At 39.4% G+C, this 11,562-nt stretch overlaps 1 protein-coding gene across 1 annotated transcript in view; it reads left to right on the top strand.

Annotated features, from left to right (window-relative positions):
* Positions 1–11,562, top strand: part of Kif13b (kinesin family member 13B) — a 197,872-nt gene that overhangs the window by 24,930 nt on the left and 161,380 nt on the right. The window contains 1 exon segment of the mRNA XM_004630706.2: positions 363–456. Within this exon segment, the coding sequence (XP_004630763.2) occupies positions 363–456 (94 nt within the window).

Below are 11,562 nucleotides of genomic sequence, written 5' to 3'. Positions count from 1 at the left end.
GGAACTCGGCAGAAATTCCTACTCGGCGGGAGGGGTGGGGCGGGCAAGGTGGAGTGGTGGGGGGCGGCCCGAGGGGGGGGGAGAGGGTCCTGCCCACACTGCGCCTGGGCTGGGACTGGTCCCGCGGCGCAGGGTAGCAGGAAGCTCTCCACACACTCACTGGACCTGGGCTAGGACTGGGTCTGGGGGCTCCCGGAAGTCGGCCAGCTGTGGGCTTTTCTACATGCCCATTACTAGGTTGAAAAAGTTTTCTATTCCTAATTTGTTTGTTTTTGTCATGAAAGAGTGTTAGATTTTTTTGTCAAGTATTTTCCCCAAAATAAATTAAAAAATGGCTTTTTTCTTTTTGTTTTTATCTGCAGAAATTGACTTGCATACCAAATGTGTGGTGGATGTTGATGCAAACAAGGTCATTCTTAATCCTGTAAATACGAATCTTTCCAAAGGAGATGCCAGGTAAGTTAAGAAACAGTGTTACAGTCAATGGAATTTCATTTATTTATTTATTTATTTTTTTCTACTTTCTTTTTTGGTACCAGGAACCAAACTCAGGGCCTTGTGTTTGTCAGGCAGGCGCTGCGCTGTGAACTACATCCCTGGGCCCTCAATGGATTTTAAAATAACTGAAAGCAGAAGTGTTTACTGAGTTGAGTTTACTGGAACACATGTGAATGGTTGTAGAGACTTTGCTGCCTTTTCTGCCTTTCAGAGTTGGGACTCAGGTGGAAAGGCTGAGCTCTGCACTGCAGTGAAAGTGCTAGAGGGAGTGATAAGAGACAGACAGTAATTGTGATAGGGGCCCAGAGAAGAGAGTTGCTTCTGAGTTAACTGGGGAAGGCTTCTTCAACCATGTGGTGCTGGCTGAGGGATAGGTAAGATGTGCACTGAAAGAGGAGGTAAAAGGGAAGGCTGTCAGGTAAGTCTTTCACAAAGAGGGTTTGTCTGTTTGCAGGTTTAAATCCTATACTCCTAGAGGGTCACTCAGAGCCCATTTCTAGTGCTGTGTCTTTGGAAGGCTTCTGCCAGCCATCAGTGATTCTTGTCCTCAAAATACCTGTCAGCTATTATGGTGCTGCTTACTGAACTTAATGGTTAAGGCTGAGACTGACACATGGCATCCTGTAGCTACTCTTTTGAATTGAATTGAAAAGAGCACTGGATTTGGAGTCAGAAAATCTGAGTCAAATTCTTCCTTCACTCAGTTACTATAGCTAGTTATTTTCAGCTTTTTGAACATTATTTGTATGATGCCTGCCTTCTTTATCTCACAGGAGATTTCTCTCCAAGGATCAAATCAATTAGTATCAGTAAGTTGCCAGACTGGGCTCGAATTTGTGATCCTCCTGCCTCTGCCTCCTAGAGTGACAGGATTACAGGTGTGTGCCACTGTGCCTAGTTCAAATATTTCTTTATTGCCTCCAGTTATAAAAAGACAGTTACAAGGACTATGGAATATGTTGATACTAGTGAAGGTTGTAGTTATGGCAGAAATGATGCTGTGGTTTTGAATCCACCAATGGCATGAACTGTTGCTCTGGATAGCTTTACTTTCAGGAGCTGTTTGTTGCTCTCAGACTTTCTTTTCTTAAAAATATGTATTTGGTTGTTGCACGGTCTCACTATGCAGCTCGGCCTCATGGTGATCCTCCTGCTATCAACCTCCCCAGAGCTGGTATTACAGGCATGCACTATTATGCTCCAGACTCTGTGGCTGGCTCAGCCCACCCTGGGGGTGGGGCTGGCACCACATGTGGTACTAGGGATTGAACTGCAGTCCCCATACTTGCCTGAGCTTGCCTAAGTAGGTGATGTAGTCTGCTGAGCTACCAGGGGGCGGGCTGGCTGGCATGTGGTGCTGGGGGATTGAACCGTGGTCCCTGGGCTTATGCTAAGCTTGTTCTAAGTAGGTGCTTCAGACCACCGAGCCATCTCACCAGCCCTGCTCCCAGACTTTCATGGTGGAGACTTCTGCTTTATTTGGGAATGTGGGTACCTCTGCATAAATCTGGATACAGTAACTTAAGGCAGCAAGAGTGTGAGATTTATGTGTCAGCTGACAAGGAGCCTAGTTCTGGCTTTGTCCTTTGCTGACCTAGTTACCTATCTGTACTTCTTATTTATAACATGGTCTCTTATCTGTTGCCGTCTAACAGATTACTTAAAAGTATAGTGGTTTAAAACAGTGATAGTCATTTCTTGGCTCCTGGTTCCTGTGGGTTAGGAGTCTAGTCAAGGGATAGCATGCCCTGCCCTCTGTACCAAGGGGGGCTCAGTTGGCAGACTTGAAGGTTGGGGTTGACCTCATCTGAAGAAGGCCTGGTTGTTGTACCTTCCTCTTGATTTGAGGCATCTCCAGGGACTGCCTGTGGACATCTTCTCACAGGCTGATGGCAGTATCCTAGGCCAGTATCCCAAGGGAGACCAAGCTGGGGGAGGCTCTTTTGCCTGTGTGTCGACCTGGGAGTCATACCTGTCACTTCTGTCACATTTTCTTGTTCAAGGCTAGTATGAAACTCTGTGTGACTTAGAGAAAAGGAAACATTTCACAATAGCGGAAAAGTGTCCTTGTGAGAAAGCATTTGATGTGGGATAAGCACAGTGACCACCTTTGGAAAACAGTCTGTTGTGAGTGTATAAACTACCTTGCTGTTAAGTTCTCGCGAAGACAAGATGGTCCAATGGAAGCTAAAAAAGATGTTTTCTTTCCCTTTGAGATCTTTAAATCCTGGGGATTTTTGGAACAATATGTAGCACTTTTTGGTTCCATAGAAAAACCTTAGATGATATTTTTTCCTCATATACTGAGAATGCAAATCCAGTATTTCTTAGGGCTTTTTTTTTGTGGCAGTACCAGGGATTGAACTCAGGACCCTGCACTTGCCAGGCAGACACTTATTCTACTGAGCTATCTCCGAGGCCCTCTCAGTGCTATTGATTTCTTTTCTGACTAAAGAAAAACACTTTTAAAGAAGACAACATCCAAGAAAGATAATATGTATGTAATGGTTTTTCCTGAAGTAGAATTAAGAAAAATGGCTTTTAAAGAATTTTTTATTGAAGTGTATGTAATACACAAAATAATGTATAATTAGTTTTTCTAAACTTTACTTCTATAATTGATGCCCAGGAAAAGAGATAGACTACTACTAGGATGGCAAAAGCTTACTTCCTGAAAAGAGCTTTTTTCTTTATTTCATAGAAATTTTGTAATGTAGCAATTCAGTGCATATGTTGACTTAATTCAGTTTGAGGAAGAATAGGAAGGAAATCACAAATGCATAAGTTTTTGTTAATGATATAAGATCAGTTATCACCTAACTTAATACATTCTAATCCATAAAACAAATTGTGTTATTATGAATGCTAAATTTATAACTAGAGAGGTAAAAGTTTTGAAGTTAACATAAAAGTGATTTGAATCTATTTAGTTAAAAATGTATATATTTATATATAGTACAGGGTCTACAGGGTCTCACTACACAGATCAGACTCATAGTGATCCTCCTGTTTTTAGCCCCCCAGCATAGGGATTACAGGCGCATGCCACCATGCCCAGTCTTGAATCTATTTATTTATTTATTTTTTAAAAATTTTATTTATTTTTAAATTTATTTATTTATTTATTTGTGTGTGTGTGTGTGTGTGTGTGGCCAGCTCAGCCCACCAGGGGGCGGGCTGGCTGGCATGTGGTGCTGGGGGATTGAACCGTGGTCCCTGCGCTTTGCTAAGCTTGTTCTAAGTAGGTGCTTTAGACCACTGAGCCATCTCACCAGCCCCTGAATCTATTTAAATTATTAGGCAAACTCAACTTAATGTGTTTTCTTTAAAAACCTATAGTATCCTTTAAAAACTTTATCTGTGATTTTATGGTACTATCCAATTAATGTAAAAAACTGATTTATTTTATACATATTCTTTGCAACTCAAATTATGCTTTGAAAAATGAGCATATTAAATTTTATTTTATTTTACTTTTACTTTACTTTTTATGTCATTTTGAGACAGGCTCTTGCTGTACAGTTCAGGCTGGCCTTGAACTCACTTTGTTGTCTATGCTAGTCTTGAACTCACAACTATCCTCTTGCCTTAACCTCCAGAGTGCTGGGATTACAGACATGTGCCATCAGGCCCGGCTAAATTTTAAAATACTGCTTTACATTTTTTCTGAGTTTTGCCTGAGCTTCTGAAAATTTTATGATGATTTGATATTTATGAATACTAGGGGAACCATAATTAATAGGTAAGCCATTTCCAGTGTTGCCACTTACTCATGGAGATCTAGGAGATGTTTTCCTATATTGATTGTGGAATTTCAAAACTTGAAAAATAAGACATTTTATTTATTTTTTTAATCTTTTATTTTTATTTATTTGGTGCGGGGTCTCGCTATGCAGCTTGAACTTATAGTGATCCCCATCTCAGCCTTCCCAGTGCTGGGATTACAGGTGTACGCCACTGCTCCCGGTTTCAGTGACTGGCATGGCATGTGGTACCAGGGATCAAACCTGGGTCATTGCAGTTGCCAGGCAGGTGCTCAGATCGCTGAGCTATCCTCTCGACCTGAAAGACAAGACTTTTTAAACTGAGAAAATTAGAGCCAGGAGTGGTGGAGCAAATCCTCCCCCCGCAAGAAAACCCGTATACATATCTGTCCGTCCCTCCGTCCATCCACCTATCCATCCATAATGAGATAGTGGGGATACCAACAAGAGATTAAGAACACTGATTTTGAGGCTGCATTGTGGATTGAATTTCATCCCCTCCACTTAATGTGTGACCTCTGGTAAGTTGCCCTCCTCTGCCTCACTTCACTCATTTGTAGAGTTTATAGTAGTTACTCTTAGTATTTACAGTTGTTGCTTTGATAGCCTATATCTGTTGTAGCCTAGGCTGTCTTCAGTGAGCTATATATAATAGAACCTAATAATGTAGTAAATTTTGTAAAAATCAAAACATAGTACTTGAGTATTCATGCCTATGCAGAAATTACCTGGTTCTAGAAAAAATATATATTTTAATGTTATTTTATTGAGTTTACCCAGTGTTGATTGGCGCTTAGGGACTAATTTTTTTTTTTTTTTTTTTTTTGTGACACTGGGAATTGAACTCTGAACTTTTCACACTGAGCTGCATCCTCAACCCCGTTTTACTTTGAGATAGTATCTAAGTTACCCAGGCTGGGCTTGAACTCGTGATCCTACTGTCTCAACCTCCCCAAGTGCTATAATTATGGGTATGTACCACTTCTGTGAATTTGCCCTTTCCTTAAGAAGCCAGACTTTTTCTTAGTCATTTGGGAAACTTATTAACTTGAGAAACCAGGTCCAAACATTGTAAACATAGGGTAAGAACAAAGGGGAATTTCATCAAGAATGAAAAAGGTTAATGACATCCTCTTCCTGTTCCACAACACTTCAGCTGAAATGTTTTAGTGACTGAAAGGCTTGCATCCCCTGGCTCTGCTTGTTTCTTATCTGGTTAGTACGATGCACACTGATACATTTTATCTGTTGTCTTTCACACGGCCCAGGGACTTATGCTGCTAGTGCAGTTGATTATCTTTGTGGAGTTATCTTCTTGCCCTGAGTCAATGTGGTTTTCTAGATTGGTCTTGCAGTTTTTTTAAGAACTTCATCAGCAAGATAATCTGTTTGTTTTTTTTTTTTCCCCCGCTAATACCTAATTTGTTGGCTAGTCTTCAATTTTGTACAAGTAAAATTCTCAGTGTGTAATTCTTAGTGTTTTGGAGCATGGTGGTATAAGTGCCTTATGTGACTAATGACAATGACCTGATGCACAACAGCCCCTTTTTAAATAACTAAAGCAATTCTTTAGGCCTCATATTATATGCATATTTTACCTGATAAGAAAATGCTGGTGCGGGCGTCTGTCACCATGTTAAGACAGGATGATTTCTTAGGCCCAGTTTAATCTTCTGCCTTTTGCTTCTTGGGCAGACACAGTAAGGCATTTTTCCACAGAGAGTGGCAGCTTCCACTTCGTTAGTCACTTGGGTTATAGAAGCTGATGTGTAAGTGAGTTTGGAAAGTAAAATGTGTGCTCCATAGGAACTGCTGATTGTTTCTAGTAAAAGTAGTGATCTGTCAGGAAAGAGGCTGGTGTAACACCAGCCCCAGTGGTCAGTTTTCTTTTTGTAGGTGTATAATACTGAGGATTGAACCTAGAGCCTAACCAATAAACTACATCTCCAGTCTTATTTGTATTTTATTTATTCAGTGGATTTTAAAATCATTGTTGAGTCAGTACCATTATCTACTTTTATGTCATTTTTATTACTTTATTATTCTTTCTGTCTCTGCGGATTTGAGATTTACCTGTTTTGGAATTCCATAAATGAAGTCATACACTGATTGGCTTCTTTTCCTTGGCATAATGTTTTTGAGATTTATCCCTGTTGCAGCATTTGTCAGTATTTTAGTTTTTTTTTTTTTTTTTTTTTGCTGAACCGGGGGTTGAACTCAGACCCTTGCGCTTGCCAGGCAAGCGCTTATTCTACTGAGCCATCTCCCTGGCCCCAGTATTTTAGTTTTTTAAAAAAATGGCAGAATAATATTTCACTGTATTTTCTTTTCTTTATGCATTCGTAAGCTGATGGACATTTGGGTCATTTGCATATTTCTGGCTTCATGAATAATGCCACTAGTGTACAAGTCCTTGTGTGGACATATGTTTTCATTCGCTTAGATATCTAGGCATGGAATTGCTGGGTCAACTGGAAACTCTATGCTTCGTATTTGAGGAACTGCCAACTATTTCCCAAAGCCCCTGCACCATTTACATGCCCACTGGCACTACATGAGGGTTCCAGTTTCTTTGGCTTCTCCTTCTAAAGAACTGTCATTTACCTTAAGGATAATGGTGGAACCTCGATAATTGGAAAGTGCGTGTTCTGCCTGAAGGCATTCAAACTGCAATGAAAAAGCAAAACAAAACATTGTGCTGTCCAAACAAAACAAACCTGGCCAGTTGTAGGCCTTGGCTTCTGCTTTGGAGCCCCAATTTCTGGTAAACTAGATTCTAGTTACTTTACCGCTAACCTCTACTTCTTTATAGGGTTTAGAAACAAAGGAGCAAAATTTTAAAGTTTAATACATAAAAAGTACTAAAGAATAAGACATTTCTGCATTTGTCACTCACTTTCATAAGTCATTACCTATACAGTTTAAACCCTTTGATTTAACTCCTAAGATCCACAGTTACCTGCTTTCCTGAATTTGGTTTTTATCTTTTCCTTGTCTTTTGTTATATTTTTACTGTGTATATTTATAGATTGCACATTATCACACATATGTAAATGCCTTTTTCTAGAAAAAGATCAGATGGGCTACTGAAAAAGATAGATTACCCTTGTGAAGCATAGCATATGATGTTTCAAGGCAAAAAGAAAAATATGGCTGTGTGTGTAGCTTAGTGGTATAGGTCCCCGCCTGGCAGGCTCAAGGTCATGAGTTCAATTTCTGGCACATACTCACAAAAGAAAAATTTTAAAAGGAGACAGAAATAATACTTACTCTCTGGGAGGAAACCTATAACGTCTTTAACAAATCCTGTTTACGTGAAAGACCTAACCTAGAACAAAAGCTTCCTTCCTCATCCCTCTTTTGCCATGCATTCCAAGCCACTGAGGCACTGGAAGTTGTCTTAGTGTACCTCTAACTCTTTGAAGAGGTTGTGGAACAGGGATTAAACCACCAGTGAGACTGAGAGGAAGAGAAAGACCTGTGTCAACTGCACTTTTCTGTGCCGTGGGTTGTTAGGCCAGTTTCTTCTTTAGCTCTCTGCTCTTTGTTCAGGTATGTGGCATGTATATACATGTGTGCGCATGAACACTATGGTATTTAGTACATTAAATTGGAGTTTGCCTGTCATTCTTTGTTACCATACTCTACCAAGTGCTGGATTTAAGATAAGAACTCTTTGAATTTGAAAGCATTGGAGGTTTAGATTTCAGATACAAAAGATTAATCTAAACACTGATTTTCTAGTGTTTTGAGAGATGACCTGTTCTTAGTGCTGTGGGGAGAGGGGAGTGACAATCCCTAACAAGGTGACATAGCCGGAAGGGCACAGACACATAGGGATGTCTCTTGTTTAGGGTAAAAATAGGTGCCGCCTTCTCCTTTCCCCACATGCTCATGTTTAACCTAATAGTCAGCACACAGGACAAAGGTTGCAGCTGCCAGTCTAATGAGAAGAGTGTCTGAGATGTTGCTCCCACAACCACTTAGTAAGGTCGTTAAAAACCTTTTTATTCCTATTGCTTTTTTCCTAGACATCAGTTTAGGCAAGTTCATTAGGTAATTAATGAGTACCTAATGCTAGCAAAGCACACCCAGCCCTTCCTTTTGCAGATCAAAGTGCTGTGAACCTGATAGGTGTGTAAATTGGAGCTTATAATATAGATGTCAAATTAAGGGAGGATGACTTGCATGTCTCTTACAGAATACATTGCTGATGCTGCTGTGCTGTGGGGAGGGCCTTATGCTAGTAATTTCTTTGAAATATATGAAGTCATTTTCCAACTAATTTCTTGTTGGTGGAAGGCATCATTAGGTCATATTAGATAATGACTATTTAAGTTTCTCTATTGATATATGGATGCTAATTTAAATTAAGATTTTAATTGAAGGAAGTCACAGACAGTGTAATGATGCTGTGCACAATAGTCTTACTTGTTCTCTCTGCTGTGAAATGACTTGAGTAGGGCTAATAAGAATGCCCAAATAGAATCTGCTGCCTTGGAGAATTGTATGTGGTCTGTTTCAATTTCATAAAGAGGATCTTCCCCAGGGAACCTGTCTGCCCTAATTATGTCAGAGCATGGTTCTGTGCATTCAGGGGTTGTAGATGATTGATTACTCAATCTCTCCCCTTAAAAAAAATTTTTTTTTGATCACTTATTGTGTGACTCGTTTACTATTTTTGAATATAGTTGTGAAAACGGATCAGGGACACTAAAAGGACACGAAAGTATGGGTGGTTGAATGTATGTCATTGTAAAGTTAATAGAAACACATAATTAAATTGTAGTACATAAACATTTTGCAAAAGGTTAGCAGCAAAGTCTTGAAGATTACTCAGTTTATTCTGACAACTTCTTAGTAAGCCATCTGAACAAAAGTTATGATAGACTACTACCACCATAGAATTTATGATACTTTAGCATTGTCATTGGATGTCTGTGCTGCCTTCATTGGCATAGCAATAAGAAGGAGTAGAGCTTTTAAGAATGCTACTTAGAAGCTAACCTTTGATAAAATGAGAGTTATATGAGTATAGTTATTAGCTCTGGTCTAGAAAGTCATAGCTCATCAGAAATCACATACTTTGACTTTCCTGTGAACTCTGGGTTTACTATAAAAAGGTCAGGTGGTCAGATCTAGTTTAAATAAATTTAGGGAACACAAACCCCACTGTGGAAGGATTTTTTTTTTTTTTAAATTTATTTGGCTTTGTTCTTTGCTTGGCGTCATCTTTTTTCCTCCTTCTCTTCACCTTCATCTTCATCCTTTTTGTCTTAATCTCTATGAATCAGAGTTAATTACAAATATACCCCAGATACTGTACTTACCTCTAGGTGGTCTGTTTTGTTTTGGAGACACAGTCTTGCTGTGTTGTGTCAGTGGGTCTTCCGCTTCTGTGCTTAGGGTCCTCCTATTCCGCCGCCTGAGTAGCTGGGACTATCTGGGCCTCTGGGTACACCACTGCCTTTGGCTTAGATTTCTGCTTTGGAGGTGGAGCAGCGACCTCCTTGAAGGAATGTGCTACTAGAAACCCATTCAACTGCCAAAGCTGCTGTTTCACAATACCGTTGGGTTTTTTCCTGATCCATTCAACATCTGAATATTGACAACATGCCAAGTTGATTCTTGAGTTCGGATAATCTTTATTAATCCTTATTTCCATTCAGTGACAGTGTTAATTATTTTTGCACAGTGGGTCTGTACACCAACTAGTAGGGCAAAACAAAACAAAGCTGGGAAGTAGAGAATTTGTATTACTCTCTTGTGGACTTTTTAAGATTAGATTCTGCATACTCATATTTGAAATGTTCCGTTTAATTTTGAGCATTGTCTATTTTTATAATGTAGAGTCCTTAAACTTCATCTGTAAAATTCTTTTAGAAAATGTGGCTGGGTGTGGTGGCATATGCTGTAATCCCAGTACTCAGGAGGCTGAGGCAGGAGGATCACCATGAGTTTGAAGCCAGTCTGGGCTACATAGTGAATTTAGCCTAAACTACAAAGTGAGACCCTATCCAAAATAAAAAAAAAATGTAGGCATATTACATGATAGTAAATTTTACTTTTGCTTCCCTTTTATCAAGCCTAATTATATATATATATAACTTATTAAGATGGGTCATAATTACTAAAAGTAAAATAAGTGTATTTTAACTGATACATGTCAATAATACTGTTCTACTTTTAGGAAAACTGAAATAAAATTTTAAAAAAGGTCAAGTATGTAAAAGTTATTTCTGCTGTTTAATTTAAGAGACTTTGTTATGGAGAACTTAAAGATAGAGCAATATAATGAGTTTCTTAGTCACTTTCTTATTACTGGGACGTGATACCTAACACCCATAAATTAAAAGAGAACTGTATTTTGGCATGCAGTTCTTACAGATTCAGTCCATATGGTGGTTGGAGGCTCTAAGGCAGGAAGGCCTAGTGGAAGGGCCTAGGCAAAGGGGAGCTGCTTGATAGTGGTGCCAGGAAGTAGAGAACCTGTTGAAGAGCTGGGAGCGGGGAAGGGAGACGTACCTTCAAGGTCATGCTTCCAGCGACCACTTGTAACCAGGCTCCATCTGTTCCCAGCAAGTCCACTGTAGTGCCACATAAGCCAGTCACCTCCACAAGCCCCTCCTCTGAGCACTTGAAACTTTGGGGGTCGTCCAGATCCAAACCAGATGTCTGTACTCATGCCCAGAAACCACTAACCAGGGCTGAGACTGTCTTAGCTTCAGGTTCCTTCCTATACTTGTTTGTTTGTTGTTGTTTTCAAGGACTGAACCCAGGGCTTCTAGCTTGGTAGGCAAGTGTTCTACTGCTGAGCTAAATCCCCAGTCTATTTTTTTTTGAGGGAAACTTTATGTGCCTGAAAATAGTTTTAATATGTTGCTAAATATAAATCATAATAGCACTATTATACCCAATTAACAATAATAGAATATTCTTGAAAACACAAATGAATACAACAATAAAAATATTTATTAAAAACATAATTTGAAAACATGAAATCTGAAATCCCTTGAAATCTGAAATCCTTTAAGATCTGAAACTTTGGACCATTGACTTCATATGGCAGGTTGTAGTCAAAATGCAGAAGGACTAAAAATAATGTGTGAAATTACCTTTAGGCTATGTAAATAAGGTGTGTGTGAAACAGAAATTAATTTCGTGTTCAGGCTGGGTCCCAGCCCACAGTATCTCATTATATATAAGTGCACATTCTACCCTTCAAAATCTCTGAAATCCGAGACATTACAACTAAGGGATACTGAACTTGTAGGATCACATTTTCAGTCAGGATCTAGTA

Source organism: Octodon degus, unplaced genomic scaffold (assembly GCF_000260255.1).
Source record: "Octodon degus isolate 3935 unplaced genomic scaffold, OctDeg1.0 scaffold00036, whole genome shotgun sequence".
Lineage (NCBI taxonomy): Eukaryota > Metazoa > Chordata > Mammalia > Rodentia > Octodontidae > Octodon > Octodon degus.
Note: the sequence above shows the minus strand (reverse complement) of the source record. Positions and strands in the feature narration are given on the sequence as shown.